At 39.8% G+C, this 27816-nt stretch overlaps 1 protein-coding gene across 2 annotated transcripts; it reads right to left on the bottom strand.

Moving 5' to 3' along the window:
• On the bottom strand, positions 1–26148 carry GTF2A1 (general transcription factor IIA subunit 1). 2 transcript variants are annotated; one of them, XM_050336023.1, is made up of 9 exons: positions 25882–26148; positions 18765–18866; positions 16865–17072; positions 14150–14214; positions 11957–12032; positions 10060–10193; positions 9209–9529; positions 7051–7140; positions 1–1908 (listed from the first exon to the last, which is right to left on the bottom strand). In XM_050336023.1, exons 1-9 carry the CDS (start codon positions 25909–25911, stop codon positions 1801–1803), a joined length of 1134 nt encoding a protein of 377 aa, XP_050191980.1. In that variant the 5' UTR covers positions 25912–26148; the 3' UTR covers positions 1–1800. The 2 variants fall into 2 exon arrangements, with proteins under 2 accessions (XP_050191980.1, XP_050191981.1); XM_050336024.1 differs by lacking the exon at positions 1–1908 and adding an exon at positions 3568–3833 and having other exon boundaries at positions 25882–26083.
• Positions 26149–27816: the final 1668 nt, after the last annotated feature.

The raw sequence follows: 27816 nt of genomic DNA, 5'->3' as shown, positions 1-27816 counted from the left end.
CACTGTGTCTCACCTAAAAAATCCAATGCGCAGGCTGGAAGGTGTAAAGACCTTCCCCGGATCTTCGCTCGCGAAGACTGGCCATTATTATCTGTGTACTACTGAGACTATAAATGCACTTGGAGGCAAGTAAATCAGAGAGAATAAAGTTAGAGCAGTTGTTACATACTGCTAAAATACACTTGTGACTTTGTTAAATGATTGAGAAGTTTCGTTCTCAAGCAAGAAGCAGAAATCATTTCTGCTTCTCAGTCTTCTCTAATTTAGTGAAAATTATCTTTGCTATGTCCTTTTTTCATTATCTTTCCAAGCACCCAATGAAACACAAAATTGTTTTTGAAATGGTGAGTTTCTGAAGTATAATGCCCATTCCCTCTCCTTTTTCAAAAGTAACCACATTTCCGAAAGCAGGGTTTGCAAGAACGACCTATGCACAAAGACAAGTTGTTCACCTTCTGAGGAGAGGAAGGGAAGGAGGGGGGAACAACTTCATTGCTTTTCACAAATGAAACAAAACAAAACAAAAAAAACCAACCCAAACTCAAGACAACCAACCAAACAAACAATAATAAAAAAGGCAAGTGAAAAAGTGACTACACAAGGTTTAGTGCATCCGACTGCTTGATTTTCTGTTACCAAGACAGTCTAAAGATACTCTAACAAAATTTGTGTTCTCAAAGCTGTGCAGCTCTCTTCATGAAATTACATGCCATCTGGAAACTTTAGGGAGATTAACTGCGGCAGGTAAGTTTGGGCTATACTTTTTAGTAAAGTAGATCCTTGATTAAGAGTTGCAGTCAGGATGTTAAAATTTTTATATAACTTTCTGTATCAAAAATTTAGCCATTTCTGTGGTCTTTTGAATTATTTGTGGATGTCTGGACTACACACATAGTAAGCTGATAAAGGAATCCATCTATTATGGCATTACCTACACACTTGATTCAAAAGGTCTCCAAACCCTTTCTAAAAAAAAAAAAAAAGAAAAAAAATCACTGGAAACTGTCATTTTAGTTCAGTGATTCTGAACCACCACCAAATAGCAGGAATATAATTAACAAGTTAAGCAATCTTTCATAGGGGAGGAGCTACAGGTGCTTAGACTTAGAAAAATGCAGCCCTAAAAATCTATCACATGAAATTAAAATAATTTTGAAATATAAGTGATCCTTTTACCCTTTTGTAACTGCTAGGAACAACAACTTGTTTATGGGGAACTGCATTGAAAACAACAAATAGATATAATAATTAATGAGCATATCAGAATTAAAAATATTTTCCTTATACAAGTTATTTAAAATTTAACACCTTAAGTCTTACCCTTCTGTACAAAGCTTGCACGCAGTTTAAGTAACATTCTGACCATCCTCACTACCAAAAGGAAGTGTTCAAAGCAAAGATTTGTACACACAATAAGCATTTTCAGATTAATAATCTATTAAAGGGAATAGTTCCTTCAATCAGTGGAAGAAGTATTTTAAAATCTTAAATCAAGGGGGAGGGGGACAAAGCCTTACATGCTAAATACCAGCTGTAGGTACCTGTATGTAGAATTGATAATTAAGGTATTCCTAACACACAAAACCAGCTCCCAGACAATGCTATAGCTGCTACAGTCCATGGCTTGCTCATCTGAAGTAGTGTCTTTGTTGCCACATTTTACCTTTGTTCCAATACTTTTGTTTATTTCTGATGTGCAGACACACATTTTGATTGGAGTATACATCCAAGTCTCAGCCTTTTCTGCTTTTGATTTTTTTTCCTTTTACAGGGAGTTCTTTTGTTTTGTCTTTTAAAACTTCACCATTCTGCATCCCCAATGGCTTTGGAAAATACATAATCTCTTCCATTAAGATTCATGATGCCATCTTTGAGATGAAATTTCCATTTGTTTTTACTTCTGTGAATCTAAAAACAGAGGGAAAAAGGTGAACTACTACTCTGTATCAGAAATGGGTGATTATGCATAATTATAAGGGCAAGAAAAAATGAAAATAACTATTAGATGTATATTAGTAAGTTACTACAAACATGTTGAAAATCAGTTGTGTGTTTAGGTATGAAAAACAACACCTAATTATGCATATATCAATGTTTTCTGGGTTTTGGAGGGTTTTTTGGTTGTTTTTTTTTGTTTTTTTTTTTCTTAATCAGTGACAGCAACTGTCACAAAACCATACAAACACAGAGACATTCCAAAATCCAAAGCATATGGTACATTTTTACAGGTTGCTGAAAATGAAGAATAAAGATATATCCACCTCTGATGCTTTATTTTTATTATCTTTGATTATGACAGCCATGAAATGCTACTTGAAAGCTAGAAATCCTTAGTTCAACCACTGTAACAAAAAGACTAATGTTTTAAAACAGTCCTAAAAGGCTAGAACATTAAGTGTCATTATTTGGACCTCTTATCTATCCTCTATTTTGCATGAAAACTAGTTTAGGTTCTGTACATATAGGTAGCAGGTCTACTTAACATTCCACTTCTAATCTGAAGAGTTTGACTCTGGATTTCTGAAAGTTAAGCTCTGGTTAAAAGGCAGGTGGATCATGTACAAGGTTTTCAGTCTGAACATCTCTATGGTACAAAATGCACAAGCAAGGTGGGGGTCTCTTCTCCCAAGTAACAAGTGATAGGGCAATGGGAAATGGCCTCAATTGCTTCAGGGGAGGTTTAGATTGGATATTAGGAAAAACTCCACAAAAAGCATTGTCAAACATTGCAATATGGAACACTGCCCCAAGAAGTGGCAAGAGTTGCCATCCCTGAAGGGATTTAAAAGACGAGTAAATGTGGCACTTAGGAAACATACTTTAGAGGTGGATATGGCAGCAACTGGGTTAACAGTTGGACTTTATGATCTTAGAGGTCTTTTCCAACCTAAGGAATTCTATGATTCCATATGTAGTAGTCTTATACAGTAAAATTACTCTTCAACAGCAAGTCTGCTAAATTATTTACATTCCAATTCATATTGTAAAGTATCAAGTGAGAAAAGTAGTATCTCCTGCATTGGGAATGATTCCTGAAGTTTTAACTTTAAGCTACAGTCTTTCCAGTTAAAATATTGGCTGCTTTAAGGCTTTGTTTAAAACAAGTTTGTAAGATTAAGCTGGGAGATCGGTTCAACTAATTGCAACAGCCCAAGAAATACTAGGACAGAAAACCAACGAACAAAACATTAAATGGTTTGTGTTTGAAGGGACCTTAATGACCACCTAGTTCCAAATCCCCTGCAGGGACACCCTCCACTAAACCAGGTTGCTCAAAGCCTCATCAAAGGTGGCCTTGAACACTTCAATGGATGAGGCATCCACAAGATCTCTGAGCAACTTTTTTGTTTCCAGTGTCTACTTTCGGGAAGGGGGGGGGGGAGCGGGGAACACAAAAAAACCCAAAAAAACCAAACAAACCCACAAAAACACACACACAAAAAAACAAAACAAAAAAAACCAAACCAAAACAAACTAAACCAAAACAAACAAAACCCCAAACAAACAAAAATACCCACACCCCCAAAAAACCCTTGAAAAACACCAATATTAATTCAATTCCTGCTCCCTGCAGAGTCCCTATTATGGGTGTCTTGATATAGTGAATCTTCATGTTATAATGGATATTCCTGTTGACACAGCAAAAGTCAAAGAATCAAACAACAGCTTTATTCATGTCGTTTTTACAAAAGTATTTCATATAGTAGTAACTCTTCTTTCTTCATGCTCATTCCCAAACAGATATTATCCAAGTACAGGAAGTCCGTTGACCAATGCGGTGAAGGAGGTCAGAGAAGGCACAAAGACAAAAAACATCTTCAATTATCTCACACCTATGTCAAAAAACAGCATCGAGGCTGTTTTAGACATTGCATAGTAAAGCCCTACTTCATGAAGAAGCTAAGTCAGAAACTCACAAGAGCCACAATCCTTTCCTTGCTTCGAGACAGTGTGCAAGGATAAAGTTACAAATTATCACCAGAAGTAACAGAAACTACACAAGAGAAACATTTTCCCAGGGGTAAAAAGGTCAATAAATCCACTCTAGCAGTGTCTAAGTAAATTTAGACTCTTCTCTCTGAATCAATTAGGTTGGAAAGATCTTTGAGACAGAGTCCAACCTTTGACTGAACACCACGCTGTCAAGAAGATCATTGAACTAAGTGCCCTGTCCAGTCTTTCCTTAAACACCTCCAGGGACGGTGACTTCACCACCTCCCTGGTCAGCCCATTCCAATGTTTAGCAACCCTTCCTGTGAAAAAATTCCTCCTTATGTCCAACCTGTATGTTTAATTTAAAACTGAAGGAAATTGAACAAAATTCAGTCTGAAGTTAAAGGAGTAAACTCGGGATGGGGGGGGGGGGGATTAAAAAACCCCAACAAAACAAAAAACCCATCACATACTGTAAGTATAGAGCAGACAAATACTTGACATCTATCAAAAACATCATCAGAAAGAGCAGAAGATTACCAGTACAATTAAGCAGCAGTACAAGATACTCAAAGAAATTGAACAAAGCTAAAATGTTGTCCAAAAGAGGAAAGATTACAATAAACTTCCGCCGACAAAACAAAAATGTAATTAAGCCTGTCTAGAAAAAGTTAAGAAAACTTAACAAGAGGCATAAAACCAAAAAATCCTTCTGCAATTTTCATTAAGTATAAGAAGTCTCTCTGTCTACTCTAAGTGTTGTAGGAACAGTAAAGTAGCACCAGCACAGCTATGACCATATCACTCCATTAATTATTAGCAATACTGCTTGGTCTGTTCTCATTTTAAGCTAAAGAAAAAAAAAAGTCAGCAGCAAAAGTCAGCAAATAAATGAACAAGGAAAGGTCTGGCTTATATATGCTATTTGTCCTACCCAATGGCATTCAACAAAAAAACCTAACCAGAAGTATTTTAGCCGCCATGCGGTAAGAAGGAAGGTCCTCAGATGAATGAATAACTAAATTAAAAATGGGAAAACCAGGTTAAGAATACTGTTTTCAATGCAATGAGATCATTCCAGCAAAAGTTTGTGCTGGTTGGAGTCTGCAGTTTAAGAACTCACTAAGCATCTGGCAAATGACAAAACGCCATTGATGATACAAAAGAACAGTTACTGAAGAGCTGCAGAACAATGTTACTGTCCTTATTCATTGTGTAATAAAACAATGGTGGCATTCAATGTATATGAAGGTAGTAACAAGGGAGAAAAATTATTTCAATTTACATGGACAATAAAAATGATGGGTTTGAGTTAACAGTTAAAAGTCAGGAATGAGATCCCAGTGTTCTAAGACTTTTCCATGAGAACATCAGTTCTATGTTCAATGGGGTCAAAAGCATAAACGAACTACTGGAGAACATTGTGACACCACTGGATAAATCGAAGACTTACAAAAGATTTTATGATTGCTCTGATTGTCCCTCAACCTTATCTACCCTTACCAAATAAGATACAGAAAAATAAAACACATCTGGAGAATGAAAGTAAGAACAATTAAATGTTTGGACACCTGCACAAATATCAAAGTAAAGTACAGTTCTGATTTCAAAGAGATGACTGAGGAGGGTTATGATGGTCTGCAAGATCATAAATGACACCAGGAAAACAAAAAGGTAACACTCTTTAAAACTAAGAGGTATCATATGAAACTAACAGGTTTAAACACTAGGTGATTCACCATACATCAGACAATGCATTTATGAAACTTCTTGTCAAAAGAAAGTTTTGAAGGATTCAAACATAATCAAAATAATTTCTGTCAAATAAAGGAAAAAATTCTCAGCTAGTCATTGATAAGAAGCCACTGTCTCTTCCTCAAGAGACAGTATACAGAAGGATGGTAAAATGCTCTCTACGTGAGCACTGTCACCCCTCTGCCCTTTTCTCCTAGTTCTCGAGAAGTCCACCATCAGCTGATTCAGGATGCTGGGCACGAGGGAACTCTGTTCAGATCTGAGATGATCCTGTATAGTTTAGAGACAAATCAATGATTGCTAGGTAAGAGATGAAGTCCTTATGGCACTGGAGGTTAATGATGGACACTGTCCCCTGAGTTGCCATTCTTAAGAAGGTGAGAATTTCAGAGTAGTTCCTTTCACTCAGCTTCAGCAGCTCCCAACAAGAACTACTGACTGCTATTCTGAGGTCCCTCACTATCCTTACAAACTTCCTCAAACCAAGCAGTTTTGGTTACAGTCTGGAGGAGACAGATGGCTGGGATCTATATACTGATGCCACTTTTTCTCTATCTAAATTCTCAGTCGAATCTGACAGCAAATCTAAGCAGAATCTGGGCATAACTGAAGATTTTCTAACACAGCCATTCTTTGCAAAATAGGAGTTTTTATTCAACTAGTTTACAGCTTTTTTTCTTCTTTAAAAAGGATCCTTATCCATTATGGTCCCATTAATCTAGCATAGGAAAAGAAAGAAAATCCCCATTGAATAATCTTTCTGCATACTACCTCAGCCAAAAGGTGTCTGATATCCTCTAGACACATTTAAAAAAATTCCAGACAAATGAATCCTTGTATATTCCAGGGAAAACATGCAAGAACTTACTAATCACAGAGGAGGTAAGACAGTTCAGCAGATTTCAAAGCAAAACAAGTACAAACATACCATATTGCCATTCTGTATAGCACAATGCATAACACAGAAAGAGCATTCTCCTCTATCATCCAGAAGAGATATTTTTAGTGATCAAGGAACAGTTTTCCCAAAGTCTAAATCCTAATGCTACTTTTTCTATTCATAGCCACAATAAATGTACAAAGTTATAACAGTTCATCTCTCCTGAGCCCAGAGGACTCTCCTCTTCATTAAAGAGCACAAAAAGACATGAAGAAAAATAAAACAGTCAATTTTTTCTAAGATTAGTACAAACATGCCACACAAACTTGTTTTAAAAACAGCAGCTAATTCTTGTATTTCCGATTATAATCTTTACAGATCTACCTGTACTTAAGAGTCACAAAGATACTACTTAAAAAATTATTACTTGATAGGAAGAACAGAGAAAATAGAACTTTTGGATTATGTTTTGTGGAGATTACCTTATCATACTGGCACACAACAACATTTTCTGTATCAAACAGTTCTTGTCCATCCTCATCACTCACATCATCTTCACTGTTCAGAGGTTCCTGAAACAAACACATGCAAAGATGTTTAGCAAGATAAGAGCTCCTACTTTGACTACAGAACTGTTACATGAAGCTACAGTCTTGTCTATGAACTACAGGACCTAATACAGATTTGAGGTGGGGACTATTAGGCTTTCCAGTAGAGTGCTGAGGTACGTAAATTTCCTTCCTACCTTTATTCCTAAAAAGATTACCAGTTTTAGTCTGGGACTTCAGTATCCAGCCCAGATTCTGAGCACTGTAGCCTTCTGTCACAATCATTCTTGCTCCTGATGTTTGCAAGATTTCTTTAAAAAAAGTATGCAGATTTTTATTTTCCTAAAGCATCTAAGCAGTGGAAAGGTGATGTTAGTAACATCATTCCCTACATGTCCTTAAAAATAGAGACTCCATGGCTTATTCACATTTTATGTACCACAAATGAAAACAGACTTCAATATATACAGGAAGTTTTTACAAGGAGGGGGGAAATGCTTTAATATGATCTTGCATAGACCCATACAAAAATAACTTCTCCACGTCTTCTAGAATGTATTTTTGTGTCCTTAAAAGTTAATTTTACTTTTTCTTTCAGCTAACACACTATTCCAGCAGAAATGTAGTGGGATTTTTTCATCCCACAGTGTTTGTAAATAACAAACACTGCAAAAGCTAAAACAACCTCTAATAAACGCAGAGCAACAAGTCTGCTGTTCAATCCTCATCTTCCCCACCTATTCCCAAGTACATAAGCTAAACAGAGGAAACATTAGTGAGAGAACGTGTTCTAGAGGTCCTAATTCCTTTCAAAGTAATGCTATGCTTAACTGACTTCAAAAGCTTTAAGTAACCAGTCCACTCAAAGTAGCTGCTGATGAGCAAAGGAAGTAAAAATAACAAATCTCTGGCATCCTGATAATGAAATCCCGGCATATAAAAAAATTTCCTCAAGGAAGCTAGTATTAAGCATTAAAGAACACTTAGTACTTAAGCATGATGATCTATAAGGCAACTATTAAAACATTCAAACTGACATCAGTGCTGATCAATATAACGGAAAAGTGGTGTGAACCCAAGCTGTAATTTCTAACAGAAAAATAGCATTAAGACACCACTGTAAATATACTACAGAACACCTGATTTAACTCCTTGATAAACTTACAAGTTTGACCTGAGTATCCTGCATGGGTGAATGTGAAATTCTGCTCATACTGGTACTTTAAATGGAATCTGAAAATAATTGTAAAAGTTGTAGAAAACTTTGGAAGATATCTGACAGTTCAAAATGCATTTTAGGGATAGATTTAGGGAGTGTCAAGCTTCCTGTCAGAGATTAAATATCAGCACTTTTAACTTAATAGTATCTGCCTGCCCCCTACCCCTTTTTATAAGATTTCTTATTCTTGTGAAGCTTTTTGGTGCAACACACTTTTTAAGAACCACGGGCTGAAGTCCAAAACCAAGCAAATTCAAAGTCTAAATTAAGCATATATTAAGAATGCAACAATTCATTCCTGCTCCTATCTCCTAATTTTATTAAATCAAGGTCAGATGTGTTTCTAGAAGGTGCTTTATAATCAAATTTGAGTTCTTAAGCTTGTTCTAGTGTAACTGAATGCAATGGAATAGCCAGTGAGATGCAGGTCAGACTGTATTTGTTGGTCCCCTCAGTGAATTAAATATATGCTCTCCTTTCCGTCCATCTCCTTAACACCTTGTTTTTATATGCACTCAGTCCCAAGTGGAGTTGACTGTTTCTGTTTGCTCATGCAGGTTTCATAACTTAATGACTGACCTCTCCATGAAATGAAAAAATATTACTGATAAAGTTTTTAAAATGGCATCTGTGACAGCTCACAGTCCCTCTGACTTCCTCAGTTGCATTTCAAGGTGCTTTGCTAATACACACCACTTTCAGAACATCAATATGGGAAATAAAGAACCTTAAGTACAAGGATAAAAGTTATATTCTCAAAATTATTGAAATATAGTATTATTCAAAGCAGTTTCCTTTAAAATGTTGACCAAAAAAAAATTAAATGAAACACAACTGTGCTCTAGTCTTCTGAAATAACTGAAATAAGTTTACCTCTTCAACTTGGCCATCTTCACCTCCATCTTTTTCTTTGTCTTCCTCTTCATCATCGTCATAGTCTTCTTCCTCATCTTCTTCTTCTTCAGATGATGTGTCCCCTGCTCCATCAACTTGGAGAACAAGTGGTGCTTGTGGTTGTGCCTGTTGTTGCTGTGGTTGCTGCTGACCAGCTGCAGGTATCTGTGCTTGAGCTGGTGTAGGAGCAGCCACTGTTGTAGGTATGACTTGTGTTTTATTTCCTGTAAACAGGATCTGCTGAGGCTGAATAATCACTCCTGTCTGCTGGGAAATCCCTCCAGGGAGAGGAGCCAAGACCTGACGGAATATCATTGCAAGTACTGTGGCTGCTAACATGACAGATGACCGCATGACTTAATCAAAGAAACAATCAAAGCATATCAATTTAACTGATTAAAAACAGTTACAAATATTCCACCTATCTCAAATACATAACTTAAATTGTAAATTCTAGGTATTTTCTTTTGTATGTTATGGGACTTAGAATAATTTTAACCAATAATCACATTTTTACATATAGTAAGTAGACTAGGATATATTTATATAATTGTCTTCAGGAGATGCCCAAGAGAAATTTTAATCTGCAGCCAGTCAGTATTTGGCAAGAATAAAAGTGACATTGAAAACAACATTTCAAAATGGGTCAGTTAAAAACAAACTAACCAAACACAAAAAAAATCAACACCACACTTAACTTTTTTTTTTAAAATATACCATTTCTGACTTGGTGTTCTATTTCAGTTTGCTCTTAAAAATGCAAGCCTTTAAAATAATTGCTATTATGTTTTTTTTCTTTCAAGTGTGCCTTTTCATAGATTTTCCTTTACCTGCTGAATAACAGGTGCTTGTACTCCCCCAGGCTGCATTTGCGGTATGACCTGCTGCTGTAGAACAACTGGCTGCTGTGGCTGAATTATATACTGAGCTCCATTTGCAGTTCTAACTACTTGGAGGATCTGACCTGTAGTAAAATAAATATCAAATTAATCAAATGTACAAGTTCACTTTTTAAATTATCTTAGTCTAAAAGCTTGTTTCCTGGAAGAATGACAATTAAAGGAGAGAAACATTAAAATGCTGCACTTTCATCAGTGAAAAGATATTATGCTATAGTAACTGTGCCAGAAATAAAGAATAGGGTTGTTTACCATTTAAATACGATCATGAGGTATGCAATCCAAAAATGCATTTACTTTTGCAAGTCACAGTCTAATCCTTTAGCACAGTATTTTAAATAAAAGTTCCCACTATAAGCATACCTCAAGTTTCAAAAGATAGATTTCACAGCTAGAAAGACAAATCAAACAAAAATAGGAATGCACAGGTATTCACAATGCAAAAATTCTATCCACTGCTAATGCCAAAATATTTCCAGGGTCCTTTAAGATGATGTCCTTTCCTCAGAATTTTTCCTTCCAATCACATTTCAAAAAATTACTCTGTGTATAACTTTCTTTGCGGTATTAACATGCAGTCACTTTTTGAAAAAAATAATCTCCTTACACTTCTTGTCCACTTCTCCTTTCTGTTCCCATAATACCTGTACCTGATTACCCTTCATTATCCTTTAGCTTTATTACCCTTCATTACTTCACAAAATACATCCAAGACACACACACCTTTGAGAATAGCCTGCAATTCTGAAAAGAGCTAAGATACATTCCAACATTAGTTTTCCACATTTCTAATGAGAAAGGTGAAATAAGAAAGGATATTAAATTACATAATCCTGAACATTACACATTTCCTTCAGAGACAGATTTCCTGTTCTCCCTCCAGAGTAAAATGCAAAGCCCCCTTTACTGAAATAGTTAAGTATATCTGAAAGATGGTACTACCTTAGCTCCTTTAAGAAAATTCTAAAAATATTTAAAACTGAAGAAAAATAATTATGACTCAAAAAAGTAACAAATGCAAGCTGCAGATTATTCTGTTACAACAAACAGATGTGCTTTCTTAAAATTTAAAAGATTTTAATTTTTAGACAAGCTACACATTTAAATTTTATTTCAACTATATACCATTAAACATTAAAGAGTTTACAGCAGTGAGGTTAAGTCCCAGGCGATTCTGAGCAGACTAGATGAATTACTCTGGCAAAAGCAGCAACTAGATCTAAAAAATGAACTTTCTTGGGCCTTTCTTTACTTTCCATGCAGAACAGATCTACAATCAGGTTTGTAAAATGAGCATAATACAAAACTATATGAAGTACCAGATATGCTGCTTCAAGTAACACTTAATTATATTCTAAATGTATGGCGTAACAGTAGTTAGAAATTATAAACACGAAATGAAATAAAATCAGCATTGCTAGCAAAGTTAAAAATCCCACTTTGTGTTTTTAGCAGATACAAGAAACCTTAAGACATTCCTCACCTGATGTCACAGATAAGATGATCCTGCTTTTATACCCAGCCTAGTATCATGCAACACAAAGCTCAGAAATACACAAAGGGGAGAGACAGCAACACCTGTCCTTGTGCTTCATAAGCTTCTCTAAGAAGTGGGGAAAACTTGCACAGAATCTTACCCAAGCCACTGTTAGGACAGAACCACAAGGTTCATAACAAAGTCAGAGAGCAAAAGAGTGCAGGAGTCAAGTAGAGACTGCACTACCTTGTAAGGGTGGATTCCCTGATTTTTAACAGTAAATAACAGAGCAAACCCCAGATTTTCTCCCTCCCAAGCACCCTCTAAACTATTGTTTGTTCTCAATTTTACCTGAATTTGTAAGTATCTGCTGAACTGGAGTAACACCAGCAGGGAGAGCCAATGTAGCTGCAGTAGCTGCAGCACTCTGAAATACAAGAAAACCTTTTAACCACAAACATTATTGCCAATGTTTCATCTCACAACATACTGCTTGTACCATTTTATTGCTGTTTACAATGTTGGCACGCAAGTTTCTAGCATACATTATACTAATTATAAAAATCGTTTTCCTTCTTTGTTAATAGGAGGAAGGCTGGGAAAAAAAAAATCACTAAGTATCACATCCTAACACAAACTCCATGTGGTTTCTTAGTTTATCTGCAAGCTCAGCAGATTTTTTTTTTCCTTCTCCTTTGCCTTCTCTGTTAATCTACTAATACAGTACAACACTGAATGGCTCACATGGCAATCGTAGTTACACTTTTTCAGCACAGCCAAGGATATGGGTCTAAAATTCTGAAGAAATGTAAGATACTGAAGCAATGATTATGTTTGCCTGTCACATTTTCACAAGGAGCAGTAATCAGGTTTGCACTTTTCTTCATCCTGTAAGTGATTTGCATTTCAAGTCCCATATAACATAGCTCTTTTGAGTGAATACACGCATACTGTGTATTGACTGTTCACAGAATGACTAATTTTTCTCTCAAGACAGTTGGTTTGAAGAGAAAGACTTTCAATGGGTAATGATTTGAACCTGCAAGAAAACTGAATTCCAACACAATTATGGGAGCTCCAAACACAACAATCTGCTTTAAGTCCTTAACTTGCAGAAGGCAATGGACTTCTCCAGAGGCCTCTCCATTTCAAGGGTCTAACTTCAGCTGCCTATGGAAAAGCCTCTCTTTATAAGAGAACCATAGCTGATTACTCTTTGGTACTGAAAGGATTTAAACTTTATTACTGGGTAGAGTGCATTCGTCCTGTTTAAAAGAAACAGGATCTTCCTGTACTGGCTGGTCAATATAGTAGTTACAACTGCCAAGATTAGAGATCACCAAGCAAAACTGAAATGTGCTTGTATGCATCCTCCATTCCAGACAGAGGTAGATAAATAAACTCCATTATTTTCTGCCTTCAAAGATATTCAAGGTCTGTCAGATCCACTCTTTTATATCAACTTAAATGTTTCTAATAAACACAAACAATATTTCCAAATTGATTGTGACTATTTGCTGAACAGTAGTCCTCTGTGGTATACAATTCAGCCACATTTTGACAGCAGTAGAGTTTAAAAAGCTTGGCATAATCATTTTTGCAATACACATCAACAAGATCTAATTGAGACAGGAAAAAAAGTATTTTAGTGTTGGACTTGGAAAGTTACAAATCCCATTGTAATGGTTGTAACACTAGAAAAGAAAAACATGGATGTTTATGTGCTCTCAGTCTCTGGGTACATCAGGCTATTCAAGTAACAGAGTTCAGGTTCTTTTCTGTAGCAAGATCAACAGATAATGGAGAAGTGAAGGTTAAGCAAGTTGTTGGACTTGAAAACTTGTTGCATCATGAAATTTTGTTTCATGGGCTTCTACTACAGAACTGGTAAGAATGTAATGAATTCTGGTCTTAATACACATATTTCACTTGTATTAGCTGTTCTTCTTATGGCTTTGTAAACAATTTATTTTCCTTTTATTGAAGCCAAGGCATTTAAAGCAAGAGAAGATAATCAAAATTAATCTCTAAAGATACAAACTGCAAGAAAAGGGTAGATGACCAGACTCAATTTTATATACTGCTACAAAATTAGTGAATCAAATTAATGTGACCAGCAAAGATCTATATGAAATGCTAAATCATCTCATTTGAGATAAACTTAAATTTCAGAATAGTCACTGCTTTTTCCTGCATCTACTACATACAATATGCCTGCATTAGTCAGTGGTGGTGTGTTAAGAGAATATCATGCATACCAACAGTACTCCAATTTCCAATTAAAAAAAATGTTTTGGTTAAACACATTTACAGCAGAGGTTAAAGGTAAGTCCTAGATTTGTTATCAGAATTGAAATCATGGATTACTACTTATCCTAGGTTGTCAGTGCAGCCACAAAACTCATATATGGTAGATAGTTTTAGTAGTGTGTCCTAAATTACTTAGAAGCCTATGATGACTAATACCAGATTTGTGTTTATTATTTACTCAAAACAACTTAAAAAGTGACAATGTATGCCTGTATAAACTTCTGCTTCTCTTACCATGCCTGATGCATTCATGTGTGGTATCAGCTTGGAATCTGGCACAATAACCTGCTGCTGAGGTGCTAGAAACAAAAAACAGTATTTAATGAAAAATACACAGTCTGCCCAAAATAACATCCAAGCCAGAGTAACTTAGAAAGAACATCACCCAAACATCAACTGAGCTTCATTACAAAAACAACTACTAAGCAATCTCTGACCTTATTACGTTTTACTCTCAAGACAATATACAACAGCAGATCTGAGAGGTGATATGACTACTTTGCCTTTACGGATCTTATTTCAAGGGCTATCAGTTACCTACTCTCAATTTAAGTAAAACAAGATTTTAAATGTATTTCTGAAATTAAAGGTAAATGTTGATAAACTCAATGATGTCCAATATCAGAGTACTTCAAAAACATCAACTGAAAATAGTTAACTCTTAAAACAGACTTAAGCAAGGACTGTTGCAAGATGAAGAGTACCAGGATGCTGCAGTTAGCATAGCTGTTAGCTCATGATCTTCACTGTCTTCCTCATGTAGCAGAAGCAGATGAAACGCGATCAACTACCTGTCCCACACAACAAAGCAGTTTTGGTGTGCTAAGGGAAACAGAGAGCTAAACTATACAAACAACATGTTGATCATCCAGACAAACAAGTGTCCAAGCCTATGGAACAAGCAGGTTGCTGCTGCTATTAGCTATGATTGTAAAGCAAAAAATGACACAGTAATTTGAATGAATTAATCCCTGACAAGCTATTCTCCATCCAATCCTCTAACAATGGACACTTAAGAATACTAGGAGTAACAGTTTCTGGACAAGATTCTGGGGTGGGAAGCCCTGTAACCTTGCACCAAGATCTGAGGGCATGTCTCCAAGTTTCAGGGAACCCAAGGAAGGCAAAAGAGCTTAACAAAAACTCATGAACCTATGCCAGGACCACACAAAGGACAGTAGGAATCACCATGATGATCATTCTGATCTCTCCCTGTGACTGCACCAGGTCATGCAAGGAACTACTATACCATTTCTACCATGGAACAGGGAAGTCAAGTAATTCATAAAACTGCGTGTCTGGGATTAAAGTGCTTTGATATCCTAATTTCATTTAGTCTCCACACTGTCATTTGATCGTGGCAACAATAAATCAGCTTTGGATGTGTTACTATAGGTAGGATCTCACTGTACTCTAAGAATACCCCCAGGAGCACGGGGGCCTCCCCGTCAGTGCAGGGAACCCAAGCCGGCTGAGTCGTGGCTCCTCCGCGAAGGGGCCACCAGAGGGAGCGGTGAGCAGCTGCTTCAGGCTCTGCCTGTCCTCCCGGCAGGACAGTGGAGAGCCCTTGGAACCACAGGTATTTATTTAGGGGTCTTAATCTCAAAATTAATTTTATCCCAACACTCAAAACATTCATGTGTAGCCAAAACACGAAGTACTATAAGAAGAAAACAAGCTATCAACCCTCTCTCCCCCCAAAAAAAGTGTCCAAAACCAACCACAAAAAACCCCCACACCATGGTAAAAAAATGCCACAAGAACTAGTTCTAGTCACATTAGTTCTATTCTCTGTTGAATATATATGGTGGTTGGGTTTTGGTTGGTTTTTGGAAGGGAAGGGAGAGAAATCAACTCGTATCTATCGTTTGTGCTTATGACAACATAGGTTCTCTGATCTATGAAATCTGATAAAAAGACTGAAGTCTGTGACTACCACAGAAAAATATTTTATGCCATAAACTTAATACACTGGAAAACTCAAGCCTTTCACAGGTGGCAGATTTGTTTACTCAGCATATCTACAGTTAAATCCAGTAATATTTATTATTTTTCAAATTAAATTATAATTGCTGAAAAAAATTTCCTTAAATTATTAAAGAGAAATAATAATAATATATAATAATAATAATAATAATGGCCAGTCTTCACGAGCGAAGATCCGGGGAAGGTCTTTACACCTTCCAGCCTGCGCATTGGATTTTTTAGGTGAGACACAGTGTGCGCGGAACTGAGCCCACCCTTTAATCCTAAGGTTCATCTGCCGGGGCCAAGCGAGCTTGGACGGTGGCAGCGAGGTCCTTAGGACGTAGGTGGGTTGCCTTTAAGGGCTAATGAGCTCCATCTGCCCGGGAGTGGCCCTGACCGGGAATCGAACCCGGGTCTCGGCGGTGACAGCACCGCACCTTTACCACTAGACCACCAGGGGCTCCATGTAAAGAGAAATACACAAGACAGTAATTACAAGAAACGATATTATGGTTACCTAAAATACACCTTAAACATCCACATCTACACAATGTGCAATTTTCTAAAACCACAAAAATACCTACATACTCAGACTATTATACAAGTGTTGTTCATGTCCTAGTACTGAGTTATGCTAAACAATGGGTTTTTTGAAATAATTTGCTCCTAACAACTTTTTAACCTCATGACTAAACTGTCAATTGCACACATATATTAGCTTGAACTTAGAGCTGCTAATGGAATTTTGAAAGTTGTGTTCTGAAAACATGTTACGTTGCAGGAGACCAAGAGAATTCAGCTTCTCCAAAATCTTTTAAAGAATATGACTTAAAACAAATACCAAGACAGCTCTCTTGACCCATTAAATAGAGGCAAGTAGAAAGACTAAAAGGTTTCCATCCTGCCCTAGATTTAGAATATGTTAAGGAGTTGGACTAACTTCATAATCTTTTGCCAGAGAGTTTAGAGATTAAGTCTGACCTTGCTGAGACGCTGGAATAAGGACCTGTTGTGGTTGAGACTGCTGCTGCACAGTTTGCTGTGGCTGAGGTTGTGTGTGATGGTGGTGGTGATGATGCTGCTGTTGCTGCTGCTGCTGTTGCTGCTGTTGCACCTGCAGTAAAAGCTGCTGCTCTTCTGAATGGAAGCCATCTACAGCCTTGGACTGCATCAGCTTGTTCTCCCATAGCTAGTTTGGAAAAGGAAAGAGAACTGTCTGTGTACAATTTTTACTCAACAGGACTTGTAACAACATAATGACAGTAATCCAAAATTGAATTTGTTTTCACTGTTTATTTTGTGCAGTCTACTTAGCTCAAAAAGCCTTTAGGCAAATATAGACGGGAGAGATAACTCCACAGAGGTAATCGTTTTAAGAACATGAATTAAATATCCCTTGTCAGTCCAAGGAGAAGCTTTTACATTCTTTATTTTTTCCACGTGTGGAAGATTCATAACAACCCTAATAGAAGCACAAATAGAGCTGGTAACTTTAAATAAGCCTTTAAGTTTTCCACCTCCCTACATTCTTTCTTTCTCACCTCTATAACCACAAAAATAATTCCTTATTACAGTTTTCCTCAAGACATTTCTTCTTGGAACTCTTCAATAAAAGCTGCTTAAAAATTACTGCCTTGTAACACATTTCAACAGAAACTACCCACATACCTAAGATACTGCCTCTCTACAAGCATTTATACAGTTTCTACCACAATATCAAGTTCAGCTTCTCCAGCCCCACAGTTCTTTATGTCAGCTGACATGTCTCCAAAGGACAGTCACAGATGCAAAAAAGCAGTTCTTGCAAAAAGACAGCAATGCAATTATTTCTAATACAGAGTCAAAAAGACTACAGGCACCCAGGACTAATGATTTCCAAGTCTGCTTCGAGCTCCCTTCCCCTTCAATACTTCATTTTCCTTCTTGTCTCTTTCCTCATTAATCTTTTGTGACATCATTTGCAGAACACAACCATGTCACAAACACCAAAGTGATTTTTTTATAGTGCTCACTGCGCTACCATCAGGACAGGTCATGGTCTCATGGGAAAAAAATCTTTACCTGTTTCTCTCTAGTCAAACTCAAAATTTGTTTCCTTTTCCATCCATTTTTTTAATGCTTCAAAAATACTATGAGTGTGGGACACAACACTCTCTGAAGAAGCCTAGACAAACAAGACCTACTTTCCCACTTTTCTTTTACTTTATTTCTTTTGTTTGGTTGGGTTTGTTTTGCCTTTTCCCCCCCATCTTTTCCCTTCCCCTTTGAATGGCTTCTTTTAGTCAGGAAGAATTTGAAGAAAGCCATAGAAGACCCATTAGCTCAGCTTAACACCCTGCCTTTATTTTGGACTCTTGATAACAGCTCAACCCCACTCTGCGTAAAAATTCTGAATCCAAGAGATTGAGAAAAGTGTGATGAATACAGTGCGATTTATTACGTACCACCTGCCAAAAGACAAGATTTCTGCAAACCACAAACCATACATGCAAAAATCTGACAATGCGTCCAACAATGCAACTTTTCTTCTTCAGAAAGACAAAAACATCAAGCAGAGTAGACTTTTTTTTTTCCTGCAGAGAAACATTAAGAGCTGTCTCTAAAATAAACATTTTTCCCTTTTTTAAAGATCTAATGTTTTGGGAACCAAAATAACACTGAATTCAGATGCCTGCTGTTGTCAGATTAGGGGAAGTAAACAAGGTGAGCAAACCTCTCTATACGACAGTGTAATTCAAATGATATGGGACTACAGATATGCAGATTAATAAAATGCTTAATTACCTAAAAACTAGTATTTCTACTGTGTACCACAGTAACCAGATTTGGAAATTAATTGCTGTATTAGTCTATTAAAAAGAACTTTAAAGTTGCAACTTACAGTTTTGAGTTCCATTAGAACCTGTTCATCCACTCCTTCATCCAGAAAAACTTCTCTGACATCATTGATGACATCTTCAATAACAGACCTGTACAATTTAGGCTTTAAAAAAAACAATAACTAGTCAGCACTGTTTTGGAAGAAATTTATCACTTTAAAATAAGATTACCTCACATAAAAAAATTCTGAAAACTGCATTACAGAATACACTGCATCTTTCCAAGTGACTAAAATATCCAAGGAGGTATAAATAAGCAAGAACAGTTCAAACAAGGCGAAAAAGGAAGGGATTACTCATGACCTCTTGTGATATAACTACAGCACAAGTGTTACCAAGCCATAAGGAGTATAATTCAAAAGAGAAAAGACTGTTTTCCATTCAATCAATTTGTTTTCTGCTTGCAAATGTAGATGCTGAATATGCAAAAATACATCAAAGAACATTAACAGTTTAAAAATATATTAGACAAATACAGACAAAAAACTTGTTAGAGTTTGTTCGTTTAACAGGTACCAAATCCGGCTCAGAACGATCTTGAGCTGAAAACCACTGAAGGCCCAAAAATCTGAAAGCATTCATGTGAATGTCCTGTTCTTCCTTACACATCTGTTTACAAAAACTCTTGCAGACAGGATATTAGGCTAGACAGACTTCTGTTTTCAATCGGTAGTTATGCTTTTACGTTACAAATTTTTCATGGGAAAGCACTACAAATACGTTATTATTCTATTACACTGATTTCATGCCTAAACTATTGAAGATAAAGTGAATTGTCAGTTCACTTTAAGTTGCCAAAAGAAGTTCTGGAGCCTCCATTCCTGTATATACTCAAAAGCTATCTGGACATCGTTCTGGGCAATGAGCTCTAGGAGGCCCTGCTTGTGCGAGGAGGTTGCAAGAAGGTTGCAAAGGTCCCTTCCAACTTCAGCCATTTTGTGAATTTTAAAATGAAGGTACCATTTAAAACAGAATGTGAACACTTAAACTGATCACAGTTCAAAATTGTATTGTGCACATGCTGTACCTTTTAAACAATACAGCCTGGATGTCTCTTCCTGTGTAAGAACCTCAACGGGATTTTGGCTGGGTTTAAATATCTGTGCTATCTAATTGCAAGGTAGCAATGTGAGCTCTAAATTAGGGGTGATCAATCTGCAGCCTGTGGACCATATGTACGTCACTGACCAAGGCTGCTCCTTGGGCTGGGCATACACCAATTTTAAATTAATCTGAAAGTAGCCACAACTTTCTCTAAACTGACATCCTCTTCAACCTCATTCCCTAACTTCCTTTCTTAAATCCCTAATGATGCCACACACACATCAGATACATTGTACACATGCAAAACAATCATCCTGTACTGGTGTAGTGGGTTTGGCACCCCAGAAAAGCTGTGCCTCCAAAGTACATACAGGAAACCTGCAACAAGCATTTAGTCCAGAGGTGCTGAACTACGCAAATTTACTGCATGCACTTGAAACATTTATTTTATGCATGTACAGTTGTTTAATGCATTCCAGAAGTGCTGAATTTGTTGCAGACATGCTCAAGATTATACTGCACACATTATGGAACTGCTATGCCTAAGTTACGGAATAAAGGGAGAATAGCAGCACATAATTTACTAGTCCAGGAAAAAGCTGAGCGGTCAATAAGCACAAAAAAGAAGTTGAATATCTTTGCTTTAAAATGTGTGGAAGAAACCAAAAACAAAACAAAAAACTTTAAAGAAATGCACTGAGACTGTAAGGGGATAAAACCCCATATTTGGAACCTGGAACTAAGCAGTCTGGAGGTTGATTAGTGTATTATGTCCTTACTGTTTAAAACAAATCAAGGGATTTTCTTACAAACCTTTGCCAGTGTCCACCCCCTCAAAAAACCCACAAAAAACCACCACAGAAAAAGAAAAGAACCCAACAAAACTCAACATACCACTTTATGCTACTGATCACTTTGCAGTTTTAAAACATGCTGCTGCAAATCAAGTAACTGAAATGCTAGAATTCATCCTTCTGTTACTTGTCACACAAAAAAAAATTAAATTCAGGCTTCAAGTAACGGTGTAAGATTGCCATCCTTGACAATTACATTTCTACATTTACAGCACCTATGTCCCAAATTTAACTCCTCCAAAAGAGAGAAAACATGCCATACTGCATGCTCACTTATCCAGGCTTCAAATACTGCATTAACTGTGCTTATAGACATTGAAACAGACTTCCAAAGCCAGACTACTTTTGAGTGCTAGTATTTTAAATCTGTGTAGTGAGTAACTTCGAAATACCAAGCACCATTAACAGGATTATTTTTCCACTTAGATTTAATTCATAACAGATGCAGAAAGACATTCTACTTAATAACATTAAGTCCTATTATTTCTATAATTAAACAAATTGCATAAAGCTTATGCGATTCAACTAGCACAGAAATACTACTTAACCTATTCCATATATTGCTCCTTATTATATTAAAAGCATCTGTTCTTTAATGCCAAAACCACACTCTGCAAATAAACATGCTTAACCTCGGGCACATGAGTTACTTTACTTAAATCAACAGGAATACCTGTATGCCTGAAATTACAATAAAAATTCCTGCAGGATGGAGACCACATTTTCTCCTTTAATCCTTCTCTCCTTAAATCACTTATTAGGTCCACTTTTCTAATAAAGCAGATTTTACACAAACAGGCCCTAATAATTTCCACCAGTAGATACCTCCTCCTATTCTCCAGAGTCAGGCATTTTGGTAAGGTTTATTCACAAAGCCTCCTGAGTCTGTAAAGCCCCATAAAAAAGATATCAACATTCAGATACAACAAACTGACTTTACAGCCCAACAGTCTGCTTGGGAATTTCTTTTTTATCCTGTGTAATAAGAGAAAAAACAAATTTAAGCAGATAGGGGTTTGTAGTGTTCAGCATTCACTTAGCAAGACAGCAGAGAGGTTAAGAGCAGAGGTTCACTCTGCCATTGTTGACACAGCATCCTTCTCCACTACTTCCAACAGCCAAAGCAAACAGGTAAGTCCCCCAAAACACAACAGCCATGCATGTTAACAAGCCCGCAAGCAGTTTGTACATGCTTGTATTTCTCTGCATTAGTCATGCAGTGCACTGGATCTAAACATGGTTCAGAATTTTCAGATGCTGCTCTGATCATGATACTCCCATGGCTACATGATTAGAGGGAATGGAAGGGAGAAGAAAGTATCTGCATGCTTATAATTAAACAGTCTCTGATTTTACCTATACACGTTCACATAATACCCAGAAAAATCCTGTCTGGTTGAAAACATTCTCTTTTGTACACTCCAGCTAAGCACCCAGCCCAGGTGGATGCAACATCTTCCACAGTGGGAGTAGTAACACCTTAAAGAAACGTTCACAGTGGAATTTTGAAGAGTATCACAGAACACTCTTTTCCTATCTCAAAAGAGGCATACCTGGTAAAATTACAAAACAGCCTTAAGCTCCAGTCTTTAAAAGGAAGCACACTGTATTGCTTTAGATACACACCAAGTGTTGGCTTTAAGCATTATTTATATGATGCTCAAGCTGTTTATATAAACCATCTAAGACTCTGGAGTTGAATGACAAAGTTATTTTCATACACTGCTTACTAAAACATAAACATGGTAATACAATTACTGAATAAGTCTAAAGATGGGATAGCAGGTGAGCTTTCCAATAAATTTCCGCATTCAAGTCAGAGAAAGTAATGAGAACAAATGGAGACTTTAAAGACTGCTATTACAATAATCATGTTTTCATCTGGTTTATATTAAAGTGCCTCCCTCATAAAGAGTACATTGCTGTAAACTTCAAGCTCTTTTAAGAGCAAAATACTCAAATCACTCTTCAATAAACACTATTCCAAACACTTACTACAGATAAAAGACAACAATTAAAATTCTTGATTTATTAGATACAACCACAAACACACAGAAGAGATTTGAAATCTAGTATTTCCCCCTCTGGGAACATAAGGAAATGATTATATTTCACTTTCCCTGTGCATCTTGTAAAGAAAACTCTGAGTATGGCGAGACTGCTACACACGCACACACACTCCAAACTGAGGAGCAAGCAGCAAGCTATTTTAAGAAACACCACATGCCTTTGGGGGCTTACACTTCCTACATTCCTTCCATTTCAAGGGTACAAAAACTGCAATTCTTTGTAATTATTATCACAACACTTGGGATTTCAGCAGTTTGGGTTTCCAATCACCAACATGTTATGGAGACATATATACCACAGCATGCTTTGTGCATTTGACAGCACTTTGCTCCTGATTGCTTCTGCAGCTCTCTCCCAACCATGTAATTACTACTGTAAGCTGGCCATATGCAGCTAGAAGAGTACACTGTAAAGGTAACTAGTCACAATTACATCAAAGATGTGCACAGAAAGAAGTAATACGTATATATCTACACTGCGAACACTACAATCTGAGGTTTTTTTATGTTATCGTGGACTTTTACAAGAAAATTCCTTTTGTCACCTGCAAAATCTGATACTGCATATAACTGTTAACATCTTATACTTGTTCTCTACCAGGGAGAACAGATTTCTAGCAATTCAGATTTGACTAGACGTTTAAGTGATGCTATTGACATATCGGGCTCCAAGTCCAGCTTCCTAAAGTCACTTGGCTGCAGCATTTCAAAATGCTCCCATTCATCTTTGGCAACCCTTGGGGCAAGCAGTGTGATCTTTGCCATTGCATGAGACCTAAATTTGATTCAACTAATAAAGTTGACCATGCACCATTGCAAGGTTTTACTACTTAACTGAAAATTAGCCTAAAGCATACCTATTTGAAGCAGGTTCATTTTAAACTTGGTTTTTGCTAATCCAAACACAATGTTCAAACACTGACACCTTTCAAGAGAACTTTAAAGAATTTAGGACAGTACAGAAATACAGCCCAGAGGAAGCAAGTCTTAGTAAATTGTTGAGTCAAAGACATTTACAAGTACTCTGGAGATTATGCAACATATTTTTTGCTATTGAGTATTAACATGGTCAAGAAACAGAAGCAAACGCTCTAATTTACTACACAGAAACAAGTCTTTCTTGCAATAAAAAAATTAAGCCAGAAGCTTATAAACAGAAGGACAAATAACAGATTCAGATCACACGTATTCAGTATGCATCCTACTGAGTAACTGCCCTCTGTGTAACAGCTGACTACTTTCCTAAAATTTTCTGATACAAAAGCCGACAAAATATCAAAGCAAAGATGTTTCTTTGCAGTTGCATGACCCTAACTGACAGGTAAATCTGTAAAATTTCAGATTTGGAAAAGAAAACTAGGATGCTTTGCATTTTCTTTTGTATAATATTCTGCAGTATACCAAATATTGTAATGAAACCAAGTGTTAGTAAAAATTCTAAAACCTCTGCTGTGCCGGGACTGTAATAAAATATTAGTACACATTAGTTATTAGAAACGTACATAAATCATTGAATATCTGCAGCCCATGACCCATACACAAAACTCTAATATTAACATCACTTTTGGGATGACAGTTGTAGTCAGACCTTGGCAAAGTGCCATAAAGTACTACATTTCTCCTTGATATGTTGGGTAAGAATCGTTTAAACACTACTTTCCCCACGCAGCAGAAAAGCTACTTCGAAGACCTTACAGGAGCACTGGAACGTGTGCAAGCTGCGTGCTATTGAAAAAAAAAAAAAAAAGACAAAAAAACCAAACGACTAAAACTCAAAAACGAACAAAGAAGAAAAAAAACGAAAAAGGTAAACATATTCAAATGCTGGAGGGGATGAAAACTGTCTTTGTACAATGCGTAGAAGCAAATGAAAGGCCATTTACACCGGCTGGGAGACACCCCCGCCCGCGCCGGAGCTGGCAGAAAGCACCACCGCCCCGCAGGCCGGTGACGACGGGGTCGAGAGGCGCGGAGGGAAAAGAAAGCGGTGGAAAAGGCCGTTCGGGATCCGAGGGACAAGCCGCCCGTCTCCCAGCCTCCGTCGCGGACGCATGCACCTCCCAGCCCGCGCTCCGCGGCTCGCTCCCTATTTAAAGGCTGATGTGGTGTTTAAATGGAGAGGCGGTGACGTGGGGCTGGAAAGCACCTTCCCATCCTAGCAGAGTCTATATTAGAGAGCGGCAATAGCTCTATATAAACAGGGCAGCCACAGGGAGGAGGAACACAAGGAGCAGGGAGGCAGAAAGGCAGGGGGAAGCCATGATGGATCTGAGAGCCACAAACAAGGGGGCCGAGCCCGCCGCCGGGACGCCGGGTTTGTCTCCTCCAGCGCTTCGGGGCGGGGGTCGCGGCCGGGGGCGCGCCGGGGAGCGGAGCGGCGGCCGGGGGGGGCTCGGTGGCAGCGCAGGGCTGTGGGACTGCTTGTTGCAAACCTCTGTGAGTACAAGTGCAGCAGCGAGCCACCCGCCAAGGTGCAGAAAGCACGAGAAGGGAACGGGGGAGGGGGGGGAAGAGGTCTGGGGCTTTTTTTTTTTTTCTTTTTTTCTCTTTTTAAAATAAATACTGCCTCGCTCGAGAGAAGGGAGTTGAGAGGTTTTCGCCCGGCTTAGCCGAGGCCGGGCTGGGATAAGTGCTTTTCAACCATCGTCTCCTTCGTACAAAGCAACATAAAATGGCTCCAGCGGAGCCCGGGCGGGCTTTCCCCGCCGCCGACAGCACAAAACCGAAACCTGGCTCGGGCGCCCCTTCCCCTCGCCTTGGGGCGAGCGGCAGCGCCCGCGCTCCTCCGGCTCTCGCCCCTTCGCCGGGCGGCTCCCGCCGACGGCGACCCCCGCCCGCCGGCCCTTCCTTCCCTTCCCCTGCCCGCCGGACCCCCGGCCTCCCCGCGGGGCCGACCCGGGCCTCCGCCCCGCGCCCCTGCTCCCACCGCCCCGCTCCCGCCGCCGCTCTCTGCCCGCCGCCGGGCGCCACAAGTTGGCTCCGCCGCGGGGGAGAGGCAGCCCCGCGCCCCCCGCCGTCCGTGCCCGCCGGGGGCCGGGACCGCCCGAGGCGGGCGGCGGGAGGGAAGGGAGCGCGAGGAGGGGGCGGCGGGCCCGCAGGCCCCCTCCGCCCGCGCTGCCCCGGGGCCCCCTCACCCCCGACCCGGTCCTTACCACGGGGTTTGTGTTAGTCGAGCTCGCCATGTCCCGAGCCCCCCGGGACGCCCCCAACCGCGGGGGGGGAGTCGCCCCTAAAACAATAAACCTGCCCGGCTGCGTCCCCCCAGCGCCCGCGCGTCCCGCCCCGGCTGAGGGGCGGCCCCGCGGCCTGTGCCGGGCTCGCTCGCGGCCCCGGGGCTGCAGCCGCCGCGCTGCCGCCTCGCCCCTTTATATAGCGCGAGCCGAGCGCTGCGCGAGCGGCCGGCGAGCGGGGAGCGCGCGGGGGGGGGAGCGCGAGACACCGCGAGAGCTGCCGCGAGACCGCGCCGGGCCCGGCGGCGTCACGTGGGGCACCGCCCCCGCCGCCATGACACCTACCGAGGCGGAAGTGCCCGCGCGGGGCTCCCGCTGGCCGGGCCCTACCGAGGCGGAAGTGTCTCTCCGGAGCCCCGCCCCCGTGACGTCACTGGGCGCGCGGAGGGCGGGGTCGTCTCGGGGCCCCCACGGGACGGGAGCGGGAATCGTGTGGGCTGGAAAAGAGCTGGGACTGTCTGGGTCTGACCCGTGATCGAACACCGTGGCAACGAGACCGTGGCACTACCTGCCACGTCCACTCTTTCCTTGACCACCTCCAGAAACTGACTCCACCACCTCCCTGGACAGCCCATTCCAATATCTAGTCACTCCTTCTGTGAAAAAATTACATCTGATGTCCAACCTGGCGCAGCTTAACATTATGTCCTCTTGTTCTATCTCTTGTTGCCTCTGAGAAGAGACTGACCTCCCACCTGGCTACAGCCTCCTGTCAAGTAGCTGTGGACAGCGATCAGGTCCCCCTGAGCCTCCTCCAGGCTCCCTCAGCCGCTACTCATAGGGCTTGTGCTTCAGACTCTTCACCAGCTTCATTCCCCTTTTCTCTGGACTCAGTCCAGCACCTCAATGTCCTTCTTGAACTGGTGGGCCCAGCACTGGACACAGAACTCAAGGTGCGGCCTCACTAGTGCAGAGGACAATCCCTTTCCCAGTCCCAGTGGCCACACCATTCCTGATACAGGCCAGGGTGCCATTGGCCTTCTTGATACCCTGGCCACACTGCTGGCTCATGTTCATCTGTGCCAGGGATGGAGCGCAGGGACAGGGCCAGCAGCCCCTGGGGGGACCTGGCCGAGGCTGAGCTGCCTGTGCTGCCACCAGCACCAGGCTCCACACACACCCCCCACCTCAGACCCAGGAGCTGCCTGCTCCATGGCCATCAAAGACTGCAGGTGACCCCTACGAGGCTCTTACCCTGAGCCCTGCCCACTGTGGTGAGCACTGGTCCCTTCCCTCGCAAACAGTGGAGAATAGGCCGCCTGGGACAAGAGGCTGCTGCCATGGGCTGTGTGCCACCACCTGGACTGGTAACTGAGGTGCTGACCAGGAGAATGGAGTCAATGTGATCTAAGAATTTATAGATGTCCTCCCTCAGGGCCTCAGCAGGGCCCACAGGTGCTCACTGATCTGCAACGTTGCTGCTTTTAGCAGTTCCTCACAGGCAATAGGATCTCCCAGCTGTGCAAGAGGTTGTCAGAGCCCTGCCAGCTGACTTGACTGCCATTTTCCCCTCTTTATTGCTTTCGCTTCCATTCACTCTTTATCTCCTTTCTCTGTGGCAACCTATGAGAGGCATGTAGTATGGGAAAATCTTCTCAACTGTAAGTATATTGTTCCATCCAAGTTAACTACTGCCACCTTCGCTCAGTCCTTAGTACAACTTCTGAACTCCACTTATTCCTTTAATCTCCACGAGTAACTCGCCTGTGTAAGGTCCACTCAAGCATAAGTGAAAAATAACATTGACTTCTAGCTTGGCATAGAGAAGGCATAGCAGGTTACATCTCTTCAACTGTTATGGTGGTGTAAACTATATTTGTTATGTTACCTTCAGCCTGAAGTCCTCTCTATTAATTA

Source organism: Myiozetetes cayanensis, unplaced genomic scaffold (genome assembly GCF_022539395.1).
Source record: "Myiozetetes cayanensis isolate MyiCay16 unplaced genomic scaffold, myiCay2020 scf6-25, whole genome shotgun sequence".
Classification (NCBI taxonomy): domain Eukaryota; kingdom Metazoa; phylum Chordata; class Aves; order Passeriformes; family Tyrannidae; genus Myiozetetes; species Myiozetetes cayanensis.
This window is presented reverse-complemented; position numbering and strand designations above follow the sequence as displayed.

What these genes read in the sequence shown, in the direction of transcription:
- GTF2A1 (XM_050336023.1), bottom strand. Translation starts at nt 25,911, where the DNA reads ATGGCGAGCTCGACTAACACAAACCCCGTG. An exon ending in CGACTAACACAAACCCCGTG is followed by an intron (nt 18,867 to 25,881) that starts GTAAGGACCGGG and finishes TTTTTTTTAAAG; the next exon opens with CCTAAATTGTACAGGTCTGT. An exon ending in AAGATGGCCAAGTTGAAGAG is followed by an intron (nt 7,141 to 9,208) that starts GTAAACTTATTT and finishes TGTTTGTTTCAG; the next exon opens with GAACCTCTGAACAGTGAAGA.